At 37.9% G+C, this 21,266-nt stretch overlaps 1 protein-coding gene across 1 annotated transcript in view; it reads right to left on the bottom strand.

Moving 5' to 3' along the window:
* Window positions 1-21,266, bottom strand: part of ptprt (protein tyrosine phosphatase receptor type T) — a 317,310-nt gene that overhangs the window by 58,689 nt on the left and 237,355 nt on the right. Inside the window, exons 19-21 of the mRNA XM_085353386.1 lie at window positions 12,433-12,587; window positions 6,749-6,829; window positions 6,609-6,644 (exon numbers count right to left, since the gene is read on the bottom strand). Coding sequence (XP_085209512.1) covers window positions 6,609-6,644; window positions 6,749-6,829; window positions 12,433-12,587 — 272 coding nt within the window. The remainder of the gene's footprint in view (window positions 1-6,608; window positions 6,645-6,748; window positions 6,830-12,432; window positions 12,588-21,266) is intronic.

The following is a 21,266-nucleotide window of genomic DNA, read 5'->3' on the forward strand; positions in this document are numbered from 1 at the left end:
TGTTTCCCTCTTGTTGTCCATTTTCCTGATTGCTCCCTCTAGGTATTTAAACCCTGTGTTTCAGTGTGTCATGGTCGCGAGCTCCCCCGTGTTGTAAATAGTTTGGTGTTTTGTTGTAAATAAATAGTTTGTTGTAAATAGATTTGTCGATACTTTCGTTTTGGGATTTTGGTGGTGAGCTTTAGTGGGGTTTTTTTGTGTGTGTTTTTTTTTTTTCTTTATTTTTACTTTTTTCGTGTTGCACTCCGGTTGCCTAGGCCGGGGTGTAACACCCTGTGCAGGTTTCCTCCTGCCACAGTCCTCCTTCCAAACTGGCTCTTGGCATGCATGCGAGAGTATGTGGTTGCCTGCCTCTGTATGTTAGCCCTGTGATGGACTGGCAGTATTTCCATGTCTTTCACCTTATGACATGCCAAGTGCGTGGATGCATACTTTTTTAAAGCCTTAGTGGGTCTGAGTGATGAGCGACAAAGGATAAAAATGACAGGGGAGAAAAAAATTGAATATATTTCTTATATAAGCATCATGTCATTAATTAAAGTGCAGTTCGCTGATTGTGATTACAAAATCAGCTTAGAAGACTTTGAAATCCAGAAAAGAAGAGATGAAAAGAATGACAAAAAAACAAAAATGGAGAAGGAAAGGGAAATAAAGGGCGATAAATGACGGAAGAGAAAGAGCACCAGCAGAATGTATATCTACTGCGGGTCACAGAGATCATCTGGTCTAGACAGTATCCCAGCGGTTTACCTCATTTCACCTCCCTTCTCATGACACAAGGCCAGAAATCACTTATTCACAAACTCCTCATAACTGTGTGTGTATGTGCACGAAAGCCTGCCTCTTTGTAACATAGAGACACCATAGTCAAACAGAGATAACTGTGTGTGGGTGGGTGTTTGTTTGTACATGAGTTACTTAAACTGTGATCTGTGAAGTCAGCACACAGAATATTTTGCTTCATGAGAATTTCTTATTTAACAAAAATTGAGTCTTATCTTAGCAAGTTAGCAACTGAGAGAGAAAGAAACAGGTGGCCAGAAAGCTTCTCCTACTTCTCTTTCCAGAAAAAGGAGCATCAACTTCAGATCCTTGTTTGCCAGTTTGCTGTGTACTGTTATTCAGTTTGTTAGTATTGATGACTTTTGCCTGATGCATTGAAATAAAAATTAAAGCTAATAATATGTGAGTTATACTAGTTAAATGTCTCCATTTCAAAGCTGTCAAAAATCACATGTTTGTCAGTTACTCCTGATATAAGAAACCACTACTACTAATAATATTATTACTAAAAATAATAAGCCAACACATTCTTGAATCCAACCTACGAATCTGAAAATGCAATATGGTAGCAAAGAGGTTTGTTGGGGGTTTTGTTAATATAAGAAAAAAATACAGATTTAATCTCACTAGGCCCTTTCTCTGTGGAGTTTGCACGTTCTCCACATGTTTGCGTGGATTCTCTCCAGGTACTCCAGTTTCCTCCCACAGTCCAGACATGCAATTAGTGGGGTTAGGTTATTGGTGACTATAAATTGCCCATAGCTGTGAATGTGAGTGCGAATGGTTGTCTGTATCTGTGTTAGACATGTACCATCATTGGTGACCTGTCCATGATGTACCCCCTGATCCTGATAAGGATAAGGGCTCCAGACACCTCAACCTAGTTTCTTCAGAATGCCAAGAAAAATAAATAAAATAAAATAAAATAAATCCTGGAGATATTCCTACTATGCATTTTCATTTGCTCATTGCATTTTCATCTGAAACCATTTTTTTTTTATATTGGTATTTTTAGTATGTTCCTATACCCTTTCACACTAAGCCTTACTGAATGAAGAAAATAAAAAAACTGAAAAGGATCCCAGTCATTAAAGCAAACTGAGCCAACTAACTGCCGAAAAGGTCTGGTATGCTGGGTTTAGCTGTGGCTCCTCAGTCAAAAGGAAGTATGTCTGAGAGACCAGTAGACTTGAATATAAGCTGTGTAAGCAGGCAGTCAAGATGTGGCTGAAAAAGAGCACAGAGGTTCAATCTGCCTTAAGAGCATAAGGTTTAGAAAAGCCTTCTCTCAACCCTGCACTCACCTTCAATTACCCAGCAGTGCCACATTATGGCCAAACAAAATGACTACCATTAGCCATAATCACCTTACATGCAGCCTGATGCTATGCTGAACTGGACTGGGAAAATAATTGGCCCTCAGTAATATGGTTGGAAAAAAAAAAGAAGAGATATTTCCAATACGAGCAGGGCTGTAGATAGAAAATATGTGCTCTTTGCACAGGTGGTAACTCTGGACGATCATCAACTTTCATTGTGCCAGCAGCACAGTTGCTGTTAAGTGTTCTACTTACTTGCACTGCAAAATATTTTTTTGGAAAATGTCACGTCAACAAGGTCTTTGGACTGAATCGTTTCTTTCAGTAAAATATGCACTGAAAAAAAAATCAAGGATTCTCATCTTTTCATTATGTTAGTTTGCTCAAAATCTTTTCATCACTTTTCCTGTGTATCATTTTTTTGAACAAAGATATCCTTCACTCGTATGTATTGGCCCTTTTCAATCACAGCAGCTTTTTAAGGGACTTTAAATTGTTCATTAAAATGGAAGAACCTAGCTCTAAACTTAAACGCCATAACGTATGGATCTTGAAAGTATTATTAGTAATAGTGTTCCACTTATGAATTCAGTCAAAAACAGAGATATATACTACAACAAAGGATGCAGATGATACCAGTCCATTTCAATCAGTCTTATAGTCAAAAATCAGTCTCAAAAAGGAATTAACCCTCAGCTATTTGACCATGGAATTAATTAGATATCAATTAAAACAATTATAATCCTATAGATCCCATGCATGCACTTACATGCATGTAAAACTTTTTAACCAATAATGGTTGTCATAGGACACTGGCACTTGGATCGCCTGCAACTTATATCGTGTCCTTATTAGCAAATGTTTTAGCAGTAGTATATATATATATATATATATATAGTAAGAGTAGAAAAGGTACTAATAAAAATACCCCAAAACCTGACATATTTACAGTTACCTATAGTAATGTGCTACTTCTACCAGGGCCAAAAAGGTGTCCTCTGGTCATCTTTTAACCACTAAGGCTGTGCTGTACTGATAACACTGATCACATAAAAAAAGTGGACCCTGATCATGATTTAGGGAGCAAATTAATATACTGAACAAATGATCCCTTTTAATGCAGTTCTGCCTTCAGTCAAATTTAGTCAAAGCCTTGAAATTTTGAAGCTGTAACCTTCTGTTGATTTGAGTTTCCCCAACTTTAAGGTTTTTAAAGGCAAGCAGGAATATGCAGAGGGGAATTTAAAATACAGATTTTTATTGTCTTTTTCTCGAGCTCCTATGCGTCTGTGTTTGTCATAGTATTTGTGCAACTGTGTGTACCTAATCAACCGCAGAAAGCTCCTGATCCATAAAAAAACACGACTTCTGTGTTAACAGCAGCAAAGGATTGTCCTTGGCAGGGTATAAAAGGCTGACACTTCCTTTGTGAACTGACAGAGAACAGTGTTGCGTAACCTCTTAACATACATCAGTGTCTGACAAATTGATTTTTAGACAAAAACGTGTTTGCACATAAAATGCACACTATGCCGCTGTGGCTTTGTACTGATCCACAGGATTTATGTCGCATCAGTGTTAACACTGTGCTGGGTGTATGTGCATATGGATATTTGTGAGTGTGTACTCTGTGTATTTGTAACTTTGTCATGTGTTCTTGAGTCTTGATCTATATATTTGCATTTTTGTCTATATTCTGCAACAAAAACTTAGGGAGAAAAACAGCAAGGTTGTGTGTGCATTTCTATGGAATACCCTTTGCGGAGCCAAAAAAACGCCTGAGTCTAAACACACATGCCCTCCTGCTGCCCCAGAAAAAAACAAAACACAGCAAAAAAAAAAAAAGAAAAGAAAGAAAAAAAAGCTTTTCTTTGCATAGTGGATTTATTCAAGCTCCTTTTACTTCCCTTTGATCCTTCAATCTGTATGTCTCTTTTACTGTATTCTTAATAACTTTCTCTTTCTCTCTTTGCACCTATCTCAGCTCTTCCTGAAAGCTATTGAAAAATGATCCTCACTAGCGTCATTGAGGCTCCTGCTACTATTATCCATTTTGAAAAGCCTGAATGGCATTGAAATGTATTTAAATGTGGGAATCTTACTTTTGAAGTAATATGATTTTTATCCATTTATTATAGATTGAAGTTCAGCTGCCTTTAGAAGTCACCTAGAAAAAAAGAACTCTTGGACTCATTAGAAATTAAAGTGTTAAAATGATAATGTATGACTAGAGGACAATTATTAAAAGGGTATTTTAACATTCAGTCTTTCAGCGATTGATATGTACTATTTGTTGTCTGCTTGGCCAGGTTGGTTCAAGCGTACATTTCACATTGTTTTCCTGTCTTGCAACAGAGGCTGCTTGGTTTGTACTTTAAATTTATGGTTGATAGAAGACATCAAAAGTATGTGGATTTCTTTAAGTTAAGTTAGGGTATTACAGACTGAAAATAATGAAAACACTGCCATTTTAAATATATTTAAAACTATCTTAGAAAGTTAGTAAAATGATGGAAGTCTTCTGACCACTATGCTTACAATGTATAAATACATTGAGGTTATTATTATTGCATATTGTCTGGTTTATTTCCATTTTTAACATCTGTATTTCCTATTCCTCTCTCTTTCCTCTTTTTTCTCTTCTACACTCTGCCTTGTTACCTTGGATAATGATGTTGATGATAATAACCTAAATTGTTATGCTTAGGATGATGTGCAACCAACACCTAGACTGCTGCTATATGATGACTACAGATGACATTTATGCAGGAAGAGATAAAACTTTATAAAATCCAGGAAACCTTTTTTTTTTTTTTCCATTTCTTAGACCTTAAAAATATGTAAGTTCTGCTATTTATTTTTTCACTGGATGAAATCTATTTTTTTTCTATATTTTGTGTATTAATTGTAGCGGATTTTTCTTTGAGTAATGATCAAAGTTTCATTTTACATCCCTTGATTTTCGAACTGTAGTAAGAACAGATGGTTCCATAAAACACTAATGTCATAGCATGAAGATGTATGACAGCAAATTTGTGCCATTGCACAAATCGCTCAAGCATTTCTTTGCATTCTGCTTCATCATGCCTTGATGTTCATCAGCAAATGGCACAGAAACCTCTGTACCAACTGCATGAACTGCAGAAAAGAAGCTCAAATATATTAAAGTTGGATCACTGCTATAGAATAAAAGTTGTATTTTTCTACAACTGTCTACTTTGGTGAGTTTTTTTAGGGCAGGAACAACTCAAAAATGGGTGTTTATGACAGTGATTTTACGACAGGCATAAAAACTGTCTACACAGATGTATCTGAAACTCATGTCCTTAAGAAATGAGGGTGGGGGTTTGACCCCCACCCTCGGCAATCAAAGAACTGACATCATCCTTGATCAATCTACAGTTTGCTGAAGCCTCATCAGAAATGGTCTCAATGGAATGGTGGGTGTCAATGGCAAATTACACAAAAACTGGGCTCAAAAGTGGCAAAAGGTTTTGGAGTGATAGAAAGGCATATAATGGAACAACATCAGTCATAGATTGGCTTCCCCAGAACCCAGACTTCACTAATATGGAAGAATTGTGGGACCATCTTGACATAGATTGGATCACAAGGCAGACAAAAAAACACAAAACAAAACAAAACCCTTCAAGAAGTCTACTCTTTAAGACTACTTTGCGAAATTAGAAGAAGGCTTGCCTTTGTGGTGGAATAAAGGTGCTTATGCCAAATACTGACTTTTAAGCGACTTCTTTATTAAAAATTGTACAGAATTGGTTTTGGCATGTATATGTTTATCTTCGGACATTTCAATAAATCACTGCACCCATTTGCAATCTACTGTACCTAGCAAACTATAAAGAAATGGGGGAGGCTTTTGGACAGCACTGTGAAAAATGAAAAATAGAAACAGTGAAAAAGAACGGAGAAACTCCACAATCAAAAGAAAGAGCGGAAAGTGGAAGCAGAACATTTGGAGAAAAACGCGAACACTGGCGAGAGGAGGTGTGGCAAGAAGAGGATGAGCTAGGAGCTGACTGATAACTATAATCACATAAAACAAACTTTCCTGTAAAATCCTTTGCATGTGCAGAATGTGTAAGACTGTGTGAAATAGTTCACTTATGCAAAGACAAGCTATACACAGACGTCACACTTTGGCAGTGGCTTGAGCCAACCTTCTTGGCAAAGAATGTGTCAATCTGGCCAACAGAAGGGAAGAGAGGGAGGAAATGAAGAGAAAAAAACAGAAAGAAGGTACAGGAAAATGGTTTTGCAATTTCATTCTGTCCTTGTGTAAATGATGTGATTGTGTGTGGACACATTTCTCCTAGCGTGTGAGTACGAGGGGACTCAAGTTCATTTCAAGATCAAGCACAAAAAATAAGACATGCATTTTTTCTGCTTCATGTATCAGTGCAATTAGCAATAAATTGTGTATTGCAAACATTAGTACATCAGATTTATGCCTTGAGAAAGGAAACTCATAGAAATCCAAATTCTTACCTATAGAAGTTGTGGCTGGAACTGGCTCTTTGGACACTGCAAAGATATTCACAGTCATAAATGAAAAAAAAGTGTTCAGTTATGAAGAGGAATTCAATGTAAAATTAAAAGACAGATAGTGTGTGAGGATGTGTGTGTACCTGAGTAGTAGGAATTCAGCAGGGATTTGCTCTGCAGCATCTTGCTTCCTTGCACTGAGAAGGAGCAGGGAGAAGGAGAAGCTGGGAAGGAGACAGAAAGGTGAAAAGAAGGTGAAAAAAAGGATTCAAAACAATAAAAACGGAGGAAGGTGAAAAAGGAGGATGCGAGAGAGAAAGAAGGAGGTTAGGGTGGACAAGGAGAAGTAAATGTAGACAGGAAAGAGAAAAAATATATATAAAATGAAAAGTTGTACAGTGAAAGTTTTAAATGAAACAAGCATAAGAGTAAGAAAGTGAAACATGCAACATGAGAAAGAGAAGAGGTACAGGAATCAGGAGGTTGAAAATTAAGAGGGTCAGGTTTGATAAGAAAAGAAAAGGAAAAACAAAATATCATAGGACATGAAATCTAAAAAAAACACCTACATAAAGACAGATCAGTATGCTATATTCAGCAGTTCAGGGGGCAACTCAATAAAACTAATGGCACCATTATATTGAATTTTGAGGATAACAGGGCTTATATTCCAACAATTGTGCACTAAAATCTGGTGTAAAAACGAAACCGAAAAAGACCAATGGATAGGAAGATCACAATTTGTTTTAGAAAACACAATATAAGCATTCTGTAGGATTTATAATACCATACCAATGATATGTCAGTTTTGATTAAAACAACATTTTTAAAGAGGTCATTGATGAGAAGTCAGGCAAATTGTAAACACAGTACTTGCATGTGCTAATTTGACCCTTCCTGCCTTAGGTGCCACCCTTTTTGTAGAGCTGACTCTAATCAGCAATTAAGAGAGTACTTAAGGTGAGAGATAACGGTAAGGTCTAGAGCAGGGGTGGGAAGCTCCAGGCCTCAAGGGCCAGTGTCCTGCAGATTTTAGATATCAACCTGGTCAACACACCTGAATCAACCAATTAGTTCATTACCAGGTCTCTGAAGAACTTCAACAGATGCTGAGGACATCATTTAGCCATATAAATCAGCTGTGTTGGATCAAGGACACATCTAAAACCTGCGGGACACCGGCCCTTGAGGCCTCGAGTTTCCCCACCCCTGGTCTAGATCCTTGTTGGTTTTACAGATTGTGAGCTGTATCTGCGGTGGCTGTGTATTCCTGCTTTGTTGAAAGCAGTGTGTTTTGGTCATTTAGCTTTTGGCTTTTCTTTTCAGTTTAGTGAACAACTCCTGGGGGTTTTTTTCTTCTTTTTTTTTTAAAGGTGACAGCCACTTCTCTGTCTCTTTTAGTTTAATTAGTAATAGAAATTAATAAAAGCCTTTAATTTAACAATTTTGCCTCCCTGTCTCATTTTTTTTTCAACCTGGACACGTTTTGTTACTTTCACACATCCCTTGGAAAGTAACAATATTATTCATGTAATTTGTCACTTATTAGTTGACAATTACATATGTCTCCTAGAAATACACAGAAATATGAACGGTGAGCTCTGGACACACAGTTTAACTCCAAATGAGAGTGACAGATCTGTCTCAGTATACCCTTAAATCCAGTGCATAACAGCCCAGTGCCAAACATTTTATGCCTTTATGTGAGATGCCAGCAGCACTGACAAAACTTCAGTATTTAATGCCCTTGAAATGATAAATTAGCTGAAAGTAGGACTCCAGAACAAAACAACAACCATGAGCATTTGTTGAAGTGACTTAAGCTTGCATCTATCGTCACTTTTATGGTTATCGGAGATACAGATGGAACAAAAGCATTACAGTGTACTTTTTTAGTTTACTGAGTTTTAGTTTACTGAAGTTCTGTAACATTCTGTCTCATCAAGGTGGTTAGTCTAAATTGCTATTGCCAGTTCAAACTGGCCACCATGGCAATAAGGTCAATGTACCAAAGCTGAAAGTAATTTAGGAGATATGTCATTGGTAATAAATGTGACTGACGGACTTGGTTTATTAAACAGTGACTAAAAGCTATAAGTCCTTGCACATACACTTTACCTCTCACATATACACATAGCTCTAGGGGTCTATAAATAAATGATATCTGGGATACAGAGGCCCACATATAAACAAATACAATAAGACAAAACCTAAGGGGAGTGCTGGGAAACTGACAGTTTCATATTATATGCTACCTAGCCTGTTCAATAATCCACATTATATGACAGAGCTAACCTACACATATTTATCTCTTAAGACCTGTATGCATATGGATGCACATGTTTACGCCCACTTGAAGGTAACTGTTCTTGGCTCATTTACATGTTTACATGTTAGCATAGAAATCACTTATGTGTTTGTTTTTTACTATCTGTGAATTTTGATGGTCTAAAGTGAAAAGGTTCCTTTTATGTTCACTGAGCAGATCATAAGATAATGTGCATTTGTTTTCCATCTTTTCCTCTCTCATGCCTTTTTTTTTTTTTTTTTAATCTCTACTTTGTTGCAGTTTCTCTGATTTTGATTTGGTTTTCCACATACATTCCATTTGTATTGTTTACTTAAGCATATAGTAGTTATTAGTGCTAGTGTCAGATTCCATCCATCTTCCAGGGGGCCGGAGTGAGTAGAGCGAGAGGCAGGGTCTGGGCTCACACAAAGAGACAGACAAACATTCACACTCACATACACACCTAGAGGATATTTAGAATCACCTGAGCCCACTAATGGCATGTCTTTGGACTATGGAAGAAACCTGGGATAGCAAACCTACAGAGACACAAGAAGAACTCCACAAAGTTTTTTTTTAAACACAACAACAACAACAACAACAACAACAACAACAACAAAAACCTCTGCTGTCATTTTGCGGTTTCAAATGGGTAAGGTGGTTTCAGGAATCGTCTCTTACTTTAGGAATATTGCTGATAACCAGATTACTATGTAATAATGAAAGTCCTTGTGAAACACCAAGAACAGATTCTATAACCAATGTATGATATTCTCTCTTCCCAAATAAAAAGGAATACACACACACACACACACCACCAAACATCCATTCACCCGTCCCGCCTAATTGTTATTCAAACTATGATACTCTGTTTGTGTAACGTTTTCTGATACAATGGCCCAATTTCTCTACTGCTGATTATTTAAGTTTCGTCTTCTCTCTCCATTGTCCTCTTTCCTCTGCCTATTCCCTAGTCTCTTCCCTCTGCTCTCCTCTCCTAATACCCCCACACAACATATTTTCTCCTCTTCTATGATAAAATCCCTCACGTCTCATGTGTACCGGCACTGTATGCTAATGTGCCGGAGAAAGAAGCTCAACTTTAATACAGTGAGGAGTGTACCTGCATACAAAAAGAAATCTGCTTTGGCAGCAATGTCCTGTGAAGTAAGCTGGTGACTGGGTGAAAACACAATAACACAAAAAGGTTATTTGCCCTGTGAGGGTCCATTTCCGCAAATATTATTGGGTCCCCTATCTTGTGTCAGCATTTTTCTCTGTCTCATTAAGACTGAGCTTGAATTGGTGACTATGGTGTGTGTGTGTGTGTGTGTGGGTGTGTGTGTGTGTGTGTGTGTTTCCAATTTCTTTATTTCTTTTTCAAATATTCACAAGACACTGTAAGCACACAACAAAAAAGAGAATGAGTCATATTTTTATACGTGTAACCTTGACAAAGTTTTGTACCATTTTTCCAAAGCTCACAATGGGCAAAGTCAAGTCTCTTTTACATATCCAAATCTTCATTTCACATTTACTGAAAAATTGCATAAAGAAATTCAGTTTCAATGCTGAACGTTTGTTTGGCTACAGGGAAGGTCTAGTAAGTTCTCAAGAAGCACAGGATGTCAAGCGTCTGTCTTATACATTCAAAAAACATAAACATATTTATAGACCTGGGGTAGTTGTTTCTAATTGAAGAAAGGGAATTACAGTTTGGTCCATAAGTTTTTGTTTAATAACAAATTTCTTTGTATTTATTGACTCTGTGCAATGACTGCCAGATAGACATTACCAAATGCTATTTCTGCCTTTGAGATTCTCCGATTGGTCTTTAGTGCATCCACCATCAGATGCTGCTTTTTTATGGGTCTTTTTTGCCTTCAGTTTCCAGGCCACTCAGTATCCCATTTCTCTTCCTTGAGAAAATCTTTGGTTGTATTTGCATTATGGTTTAGGTCATTATCTGTTTACACTGAGGTGCTCTCCGATCGCTTTTTCAGCATTTGGCTGAATCTGAGCAGAGTATAGCCATGTACGTAGACTTTAGAATTCATCGTGCTACTTTCATCACCAGTTAGATTATCAATGAATACTAATAACACGGTTCCAGTGACACCCATACATACCACAGCATGCCTCCACCCACCAGATATTGTGCTATGCATTGGGTTGGTATGATTCTACTCTGTTATTGGGTTTTTCACTCTAATGATGGGCTTCTTCATTTGCATCAACATCTCTTTGGACATTATACTGAAACAGCTACTAAATGCAAGTTAAAAAGTTGGAATCAACTGTAAAAGTTTTTTTTTTAATATATTTTTCTCTTTCTCTTATATATTATATATCTTAACTTGTTATAAAGTAATCAGGGAACAAGCCTCACCTGGCCATAAAAACATTTAAGTCAATTGTCAAATTACTTTTGAGACTTTGAAAAAGTGAGACTGTGTACGAATGGCTGCAATTCTTAAACAATTAATCCAAGGCATGTGTTTAATCCCTTGAATTAAAGCTGCCCTTCAATGACATCTGATGAATTGTTTTAAGGTGTCAGTGAACTGGCAAAATTACAAAAAAAAAAAATCATTGTCATTGTCCAAAGACTTGTGGACTTATGGCTGATAAAACATTAAATGTCAAGTTGAAGGTTAGCTCCTTTTTCTATATGTTGCAAATGCAAAAACTAATTGCAACTAATTGCTAATTTTACAGTATATATAGGTCCTACGCTCCAGATAAAAGTGGTCTGCTTTAAGTATTTTCAGTACAAAAACATTATTTTACGTCAAAACTGCAGCACGGACAGTTAGAAAAAGAGTGCAGGCAATTACGTCCAGCATTAGCTTGGTACTTAGTCCCTCTTCACCATCCCTGGCTTTCAGTGGTCAAGCACTCCCAAAAGGCCAGCATGACATTTTCAAGTGAAAATGCCCTCCTGAGAGGTCTTGTCTAATTACATCAGAATCACACACAGTTTTACAAAAAGCTGGGACTACTCCCCAACAAATCAAGGCCTAGTTGAAATGTGTGGAATATGCTGTGAAAGAGGATATGCACACTTATATTGTACTTGTATAAAGCACCACATAAAGGGAAAAAATAGAGAGCTCAGCTGAAAATTGTTAAAACAGGACTAAGTACGATGGAGGCTAGTGAAGCAGCACAACACACTATGGGTGAAAGACGGCCATATGGAGAGTTTTATTATAAAAATGAAATGTCCACTATTTGAATAAATGAATGTGACAAAATGATTAATGGTACAGAGTCCTAGCATATGCATATTTTAGGGAGTGACAAGGGGAAAAGAAACTTGAAAGTTAACTTTCAGAGAAACAGCAAATTAATTAAATCTGTGGGGTTTTTGTTATTTTTTCTTAACACTTTCCAGAAAGAATACAATGTGGAAAGGACAATGTAGTATTATATTTTCTTGTAAAAAAAAACAAAACAAAAACATTATGGTGCCATTTACAGCTGATATCTTCTGGATGCACCTTAGGGCTAGAACTGCAGAGCATTTTGACTTACTGAACCCATTGAGGTCCTGGTTGGAGGTGGAAAAGGGGTCATCTTTGTGTAAGGTGCTGACTTTAGTGGTGCTCTTATCAGCTGTGGTGACTGGACCCATCTCCCTCTGCTGAGTGGAGCTGCTAGCAGTTTCCTTCTGCTTTTTTGCCAACTTTCTATAGAGGTTCAAAAACATAAAAACAAGGATACACAAAGATGAATTATTCACATACAGAAATGCATGCAATTCCTTACATCCACATGCAGCGCGTAAACACAAAGGCACATATACAAAGAAATATTCTTTACGGAACAACAATACTCTTTGGAAGATGAGTTATGGTGAGAACACTAAGAAAAGAGAACATTTTCTTTATTATATGCAGTGACTTGAAACAAAAGAGAATAAATGGCAATATAAGAATGAACAGTGAGTTCTGTGCGCAATAGTGTAGGCAGAGACACATTTCACAGCAAATATTATATGAAACATATATTTTACTTTTTACTTTATGTCAAAATGACAAGGAATATGATTTTGATGATGTATAATGAGTAGTTAAACCCAATCAGGAAGTAAACATGTGCATTTGCATCATCTTTTTAAAAGGTGTGTTTTACCAAAAATAAAAAAAAGTTTCTCCATATCATCATTCTAAGGGGCTGTTTCCTGTTGAAAAATGAGCAAACTGCATAAAAAAGTATTTTTTAAAAATGGCCTATGTATGTATAGAAAAGCCTTAGAAATTACAGGGTAAGCTGTTATTTTGTCCCCTCTTATATTACTACAGCAAGGGGGAAAATACAGGTGATATGATTCAATATGGAGAGGCTGACATTCAGTACTTCCAGAACATGTGGGGCTTCTAAACTGACTATATATAATGGTAAGGGTAGTTATGCAGTGACTGCTGATGAGATGCCCCTTGAGTGTGAATGTATCCTTTGATATTTTTTCCACTTATCTGCCACAACGCCCATCTGTTGGCCATTTTGCATAGACTATTTTGAGTTTTGCCTGAACCTTCAGCTGAGAGACCAGATGGTAGAAGAGACAGAAAACCATTACAATCTGACATTGTCCAATAGATTCACCAGAACTAACGGAAATATCAAGACAAAGCATATTTTTACTATCATATTCTATACAAGGAGGAGGGCGCGATAATATAGTGGTTAGTACTGTAACCTCAAAGCAAGAAGGTTTCTGGTTTGAACCCAAGCTTGGACCTTTGTTGTGTGGAGTTTGTTGTGTGGGTTTCCTCCTGTTATGCCGGCTTACTGCCACAGTCCAAAAACTGCTTAAATTCACAGAATAAAGCACTATATAAAATTTAATACAAAATTAAATACAGAATTAAATACAAAATTTTCTTGATGACTTATAAATCGCAGAACGGTCAGGCTCCAGAATATCTGTCTGACTTACTGCAGTCTTATATGCACCCTAGAACTCTAAGATCAAGTGACCTCTTGCTCTTGGCCACTTCTAAGTCGAGGCTGGTTCACAGAGGTGACCGGGCATTTGTGGTTGTGGCACTGAAAATGTGGAATTATTTACCTCTCCAGATTAGCAAGGCCCCAACTGTCAGTCTTTTCAAATCCCATCTTAAAACACATTTTCACTCATTAGCTTTCAACATCGCATGAGAGTTACCTATCTATCCACTTGGTCACCTGTTACCAGATATTTGTTATTGATGTTATTTGTTACTGTGTAATTGTTTTTATCATCTTTTTACAGTACTTTGGCCAACATTTTGTTGTTATTAAATTTGCTATATAAATAAAGTAAAAGTAAAGTATATAACTGTACGGTTAAATGCGGCTTATTGCCTAAATGTTTTGACTAGTCAGTAAGACAAGAAAAGTGATATGAATGCCAGTCCATTACGTTTATCTTCTAAACCTGTTTTCAAAAAATGACCGACAAACACAGAAGTGATAATTAACGTGCTACTTTTAAATATCAATGTGACATATTGTCCTCTAGATACAGAACAATTCGACAGTGTGACTTAAATAAGCTTTGCAGTTTGACTCATCTCGATATGAGGAAACTCTGGGCTTGGACATCACCTTAACTAGACAGATGTGTCCAAATCCTGACCACTCGCCAGACTTTGTGTGTCATTAGGGGCCCACAAGGCTTGTCAAATTTTAAAGCGTGAAAAAGGCTAAAAACATGTAGTCTCATTTTGCCTGGATTTAAAAGACAAGAGCTTCACTATCGGAATAATTGGATACCAAAAGCTACAGAACATTAAATTATAAAATCAGAAAATATGTATTTCGCAGTATATGTTACATTTTGCAAGCATTTGCCTTTAAATGCCCATGAACAATCGGTTCACATGAAGTAAAACAATAATACCGTTTTTTAAAACAAAAAACAAACAAGTGCATTTTGTTGATGTTAAATGCTCATTGTGCATTTCAATTAATGCACTGTATATTACTGGAAGTACTTATAATTAAATTGAATAACTAAATGGTACATGGGTCAATCTGTATAAACTGAGAACAGTCTATTCATGGGAGAGTAGCCAGGTCTTTATTACCTGCTTGATTTGGATGATAATAGAACTTGGATGCCAATAGGCTCAGCAGAATAGCAGCCCTTTAATGTAGAAGTATACCTTTTTATATTCTTTTGATATAAAAAATAACCTTGTGGATGCGCTTTAAACCACCATTTAATGGAATTTACTTTGAAATCATAGGCCCAAGTGATCTACTAAGGGAAACCTGTAAATTGTCTACACTCGTAAAAGAACCATTTAATCTTGCAAAAACACTTACAGAGTGTGATATTTATTAAACTACTCACGTCAAATACTTACTGAAGAAGCTGCTACATGAGGTGTTCACCTGCAGTCAGGAGTCATATCCAAGGACACTTTGCCATGAAGAGGGACCAGGGATCATACACCCCACCCTGTAATTACTGGACGACCAAGTCTACCACCCGAACCACAGACTTACCACACTGTTTGATTTTAGATCCTAAAAAGGATACTTTTTTTTTTTTAGCATATTCTTTTTTCCAATAGTGTCTTAAAAAGACAGCAGAAATGACTCCATGCCATGTCATTGCTTCCAGCATGGCTGTCAGATGATATTGTATGCTTCAGATCATGAGCCATTACTTTCCCTCTTCATACATTTCCCCTCATATATTTCTCAGTGTTTTCTAATTGGCACCTTAGTTTGCAAATGATCAACAAACCCTATCATTAATATGTATTTCAAAATAGAGTAAATATAAATACATTTTGCAGATTTGTCCTATAAAATTCGTCATACTTCTTTCTCTGAGTTTTTGAGGAGAAAAGCCTCCTCCAGAATCCACCAACACAACTTTCTGCTTACTTTAAGTATCTGACATCTAGTCACGAATGGTATACAGTGGGCTGTGTACAAGAAATGGTTATAATAGTTCGATGTATATGTGTGTTGTTGTTTCTATGAGTAAACACTTGATCTCCTTGATATCTGTGTATGCACTGCAGGTGCTGGACATTCAGTGTTTTTGGCTGTGTCTAAGTGTTACATGTGTCTGTTGTATTGGACTGTTGGTGTACACTGGGCAGTGAGTGGGTGTGTTCCTAAGTGACTTATCACGAATCCGCCTAATACGCCTGCTTACACGTGTCTCTGGAAAACCTGCAGTGTCTTGCACAGTCACTCTAAAAGGCAAATAGAGAAAACACAATGTCACTCATACCTATATTGAATAATCGTGAGTCTCTTAACACTTACTTGCTACAGGATTGTTTCACTACTATATGTTGTTAGTGAGACATGAAATTAAAACTATGTACTCCACAAAAAAGTCAATAAACATCCAAAGGACACACTGAATCTGTTTCTTGGCTAAACAGCATCTAGAAAACATGAATTTAAAAAGAAAATGTTGTGTGTGTGTGTTGCACTTGTTAAGCCCACTAAGGGTCAGGAAGCAATAAGTGTGAGGTCAAAAGCGAAAGCAAGATCCCTTTTGATCCCCATGATTCCATTGGCTGACAGAATAATACTAACAATAATGTTTGTTTGTGACTGAGAGAGATATGTAGAGATATGAAATTAAAGCAGTAAACCCATTATAGTGTGTGTGTGTGTGTGTGTGTGTGTGTGTGTGTGTGTGTGTGTGTGTGTGTGTGTCCACATAGCAGGCAGGTCTGGCCCGGATCTGGTATCAAGCCAGTACTGCTGGCTGACTTCTGGCATGATAAGACGTATGTCATCCAGATATGGGCCAGGCCTGGCATAGATGACACTGTTTATGCGATGGCATGCCATATCTGGCTCGATTGTGGTTTGGTTCATGTGGCCCAGGCCCATAGATAACAGGTCTGGCCCGGATCTGGCATCAAGCTGGCACTTCTGACTGACTGGTGTCATGGCAGAGTGTATGTCAGCCAGATGTGGGCCAGGTCTGGCAATGATGGCACTATTTATGTTCCTATTTTCCTATTTTAGTTAGAAGACCCAAATGCCATGTTTCAATACTATACTGCTATGGTAGCCAATGTTTCAAATGCAGGTTTGACAGGTTTGTGAATGTACACTTTATCCAAAACCTAGTGACGGTTTACTCATCTTTGCCAGTGGGTGGCTGTAGCTCAGGAGACAGAGCAGGTCAACTACTGATCAGAAGGCTAGTAGTTTGATCCCTGGCTCCTCCAGTCTGCATGTCAAGAGTGTGAATGTGTATGAATGTAGTTAGGAAGCACTCAATTTAGAGAAAGTGTGTGAATGTGGCATATTGTATAGAGCACTTTAACCCTCCTGCCTTCTTGGGACCTTTTTGTGCCACTGCTATGTGTTAAATGGCTGCCATTTCCACTGTGTTCAGTGGAATATAACCAAACTTGCCACAGGATAGTTTTTACCTGTCAATGTTAATATTCCAGTGTGAATTCCTTAAATCAGCCTAAAATGGCTGAGCAGCAGAAATCCCCACACCCATCACCCTGGGGACCATTTTCTGCCCATTGACTTCCATTATAAACGCTATTTTTCAACCCCAAATTATCATCATATGATTTTATTTTTTCTTCTTTTCTTGGATGTCAATGAAGACTCAGGGCCTTGAAGTTTTAATTTTTAAATTGCAAAAAAAATGCAAAAAAAATAATGGCAGGTAAAATGTATGTTGGTGCCAATCTTTGGTCCATCTAAAGGCCTACTTATAATGACAATCACATATTACTTCAACTGGTTTTTTGTGGAAATATTTAGTTTCGTTTTTTGGGGCTTATAACACAGGGCGCTCATGTAATAACACTGGGATTTGAAGGGTTAAAACAACGAAAATATAATTAAAACTTTACATGAATATTTCAGGGAGAAGTAGTTTTACAAGGTTGGCTAATTTAAAGTGGAATAAAATATGGATATATGGTCTTTTTATGGCGTGGCTGAGAATGGTCCCTAGGGTGATGGGTGTGAGTTTTTTAAAGGATGGCAGGAGGGTTAAGTAATCTGGGAGACTAGAAAAGCGCTATAAAAGAGTCAGTCCATTCACTGAGTTTCGTCATGTTACTTTTGCATGTTCTGGCACATGTTGTTATTACATGGCTTGATTAAGGTACACATTAGGCTGACATCTGGGGCCAGAGTTGAAACTGTTCTGGCTCAGCACAGGGCCAGCAGTGTGTCTACAACTGGCCCGTGGCTGCACCCAACTTACACATGGCCCACATACCGCAAAGAATGACGGTCCACACATGGGCCAGCACAGGACCACCAGTGTGTCTGCAACTGGCCTTGTGCTGGCCCATGTATGGGCCACATCTGGCAAACCAGATCTGGGCCACCAAAGGGCCATTCTTTGCAGTATGTGGGCCATGTGTAAGCACATTGTGTGGGCAAGATCCAGGCCACACCAATTTTGCTATGTGTGTGTGTGTGTGTGTGTGTGTGTGTGTGTGTGTGTGTGTGTGTGTGTGTGTGTTTAAAAGCCTGGGATCAGATGATGAGCTGTAGTTGCCCTTAAGCACTTAAGCCAGGGCGAGAAAAGACATAAGTAAAAATCAAAGACAGATGATAAGACAGAGACAGAGCAGATGTGAAAAGTGAACATGAGAAAGGAGGAAGACAAATGAAACAGCTCATCAATAAAGAGGCAATAAATAAAAAACAACAACATAAAAACAAAGAAAGAGTGAGATGAACGATGTTAGAAAGAACATTTTCAGGAAAACTACAAGAGACAAGAAGGAATGACCTTACAAAGTTTCTCCCATAATCATTTCCTTCCATCAACCCCAGGTTCTGTCGCCAATTTATAGGCGACAGAACCTCAAAACCTCCTGTGTGATTGGAGCTTAGAGTGGCCTATTCCTGACTATCTGACTGCACTTTGACAGAAAAGTGGGCAGAGATGAAGAGGAAGAGGAAGAGGAGAGCAAAGAAAGGAAAGTCAAATAAAAAAAACTGAAGAGAAGGAGAAAAAAATAAAAAACGGGAAGTTGAGGAGAAAAATGAAAGGAAAATAATTTTTCCTTTCATTAGGAAATAGAGGTGGCAGATGAAGAAAGTGACAGAAGTAGAAACAATGCAGCAAAAGCAGGCATAGAGTGGAAGAAGTAAAAGCAAAAGACAAAAACCTGCAACTTGTAGTGTGTGAAAGGCTTCCCCACTCTCCTCCCCGCTCTTTCACCAAACCTCGACCTAGCACACATTCATACCAATAATGGACTCATTTAAATGACAAATTCCTTGCATATTCTAAGTGGCACTGAGCACGACTTAATCCTTCTTTAATGAATGTCACGGCGGCAGTTCATTAAGTACTAAGGTTACCCTGCCGGGTGCAACCACGGCAAAAATCATGGACTTCTTTGTGGCCAGAGCGACATTAATTGTAGGCTGTTTGGTAGGTTGATAATGAGAGATTTTTGGCAGAAATGTCTTTTTTTGTGTATGAGTGTGAGAAAAGATACATTATAATAGAGAGACATGAGATGAGATGAAATGAGGTGAATCAATGCATCAGTAGATATGGTCAGGAAAAAATTTAATTCTTTCTTATTTGATGTATTAACCTGAGCACTTGATGGGTCCATTTCCAAAATGCTGTATATGTAAAATTCATTACCAAATAATATAATAAAATACAAAAGTTGCTATCCAGGGAGTTAAAGTTTATCTGAAGCTCAGGAGGTAGAGCAGGTCATGTACTGATAGGAAGGTGTGTGGTTTGATCCCTGGCTCCCCCACTGTGCATGCCAAATATCCTTGGGCAAGATACTAGCCCCAAGTTGCTCTTCAATGCATCCATCGGAGTATGAATGCGTGTAAAATGCTTGTGTAAATGGGTGAATGTGGCAATTTGTATAAAGCACTCTGAGTGCTCCAGGACAGTAGTAATGCTCTAAGATCTAAGAATCAGTCCATTTACCAGTATATTGTTTTCAAGATAAGTAGGATCATTAATTTGACATCAAAATGGTAATGCAGTACAGCTGTTTCCTTCCTTCCTTCACCTTCTAGACATCCATGTCTATATTTCAGTAGCAGAGTTACTGTTTTGACTCCATGGAGGAGATTGCTGACTTATAGAAAGATAATGGCCAAAAAATTTTAAAATCACCTTGTCCATTCTTATTCAAGTTTTTGTGGAAATGATTGATTCTTCAATTTTCAGAACGCAAACTCTGAACTGAATTTATTTCATGGCAGCAAGTATGGCTTGTTGATACAAACTCATGCCAAGAGAATTGCATTCATTTTAGTTGAAGCTTGGCAAGTGATCACGGCAACCTCAAGGCGTCCAGTCAAACATGGGAGAGGCCATTTGTTTCTTTTGTTGAGTGAGAACTTCTGTATTATGGCTAGAATGGCGTCAGCCATTTGGTTGGCAACTAGATAGCTCAAATATCCTCGAGCCATCCCCAGCCAGTGCTGAAGTCAGACAGGCAGTCAGTCACTTCAGGATGACAGCAGTAGCTCCAGAGGAGGCTGCAGGCGAAGCCCAAACAAACTTTCATCTGCGTATCACAGGATTTAGAGACAGACCCAACAAGGGAGGGAGAGATTGAGGGATATAAAGAGAGGTGAAGAGAGAGATAGAGGTTGAAAAGACAGAGTGAACCAAAACACACAAACACACACTACAGGATTGCAGGAGTCTTGTGCAAATTTAAATCCCCTTCTCATCTAACAGTAAACCTCCTTGGGCTATAACTGTGCATCTATGTATATATGGGTGAGACTGGCTGTGCATTACAACCAATTTTTAAAAGTGGGAAAAAATGTATGTGTATTTTCAGCTTCTTAATTATTAATTTCACATTTTCTACATATTTAGTTGTCATGTTATGTTTATTTGTATGTTTCCATTAGGGCTGGGGTATATGGCCTCGAATCCATATCGTGGTATAATTTGAAGCATGTGTCGTAACGATATATATCACGTTATATTCTTTTCTTCTGTATACCGCATTTTACACACTATAAGGCCTTTAATTTTCTCAAAAATCGACAGTGCACCTTATAATCCGGTGCGCCTTATGTATGAATTCTGGTTGTTCTTACTGACCTGACCCTGACTACATGGGGCTCAAAATCTGTCAAAAAATGGTTTAGTACAACTTTGGTAAGGTACGAAGCTGCACCACTTGATGGCTTGTCGGAGCATTACGGCTATCGTAGTCAGGAGCCTCGTGAAGTAATCTAGGTCCAAAACTCTGTCTGCTTCAGGTCCCAAAGTCAAACAAACACTGCAGCATCACTGAGAGTTAAAAACTGTCTAAATTCTTTCATCTTTAATAAATTCATCAGCGTTGCTACTAGGGATGCACCGATACCGATACCGGTATCGGGTATCGGCCTCGATACCACATTTT

Source organism: Diplotaxodon limnothrissa, linkage group LG5, assembly GCF_057381915.1.
Source record: "Diplotaxodon limnothrissa isolate DT_005_m linkage group LG5, D_limnothrissa_male_GT1.1, whole genome shotgun sequence".
NCBI classification, from domain to species: Eukaryota; Metazoa; Chordata; class Actinopteri; order Cichliformes; family Cichlidae; genus Diplotaxodon; species Diplotaxodon limnothrissa.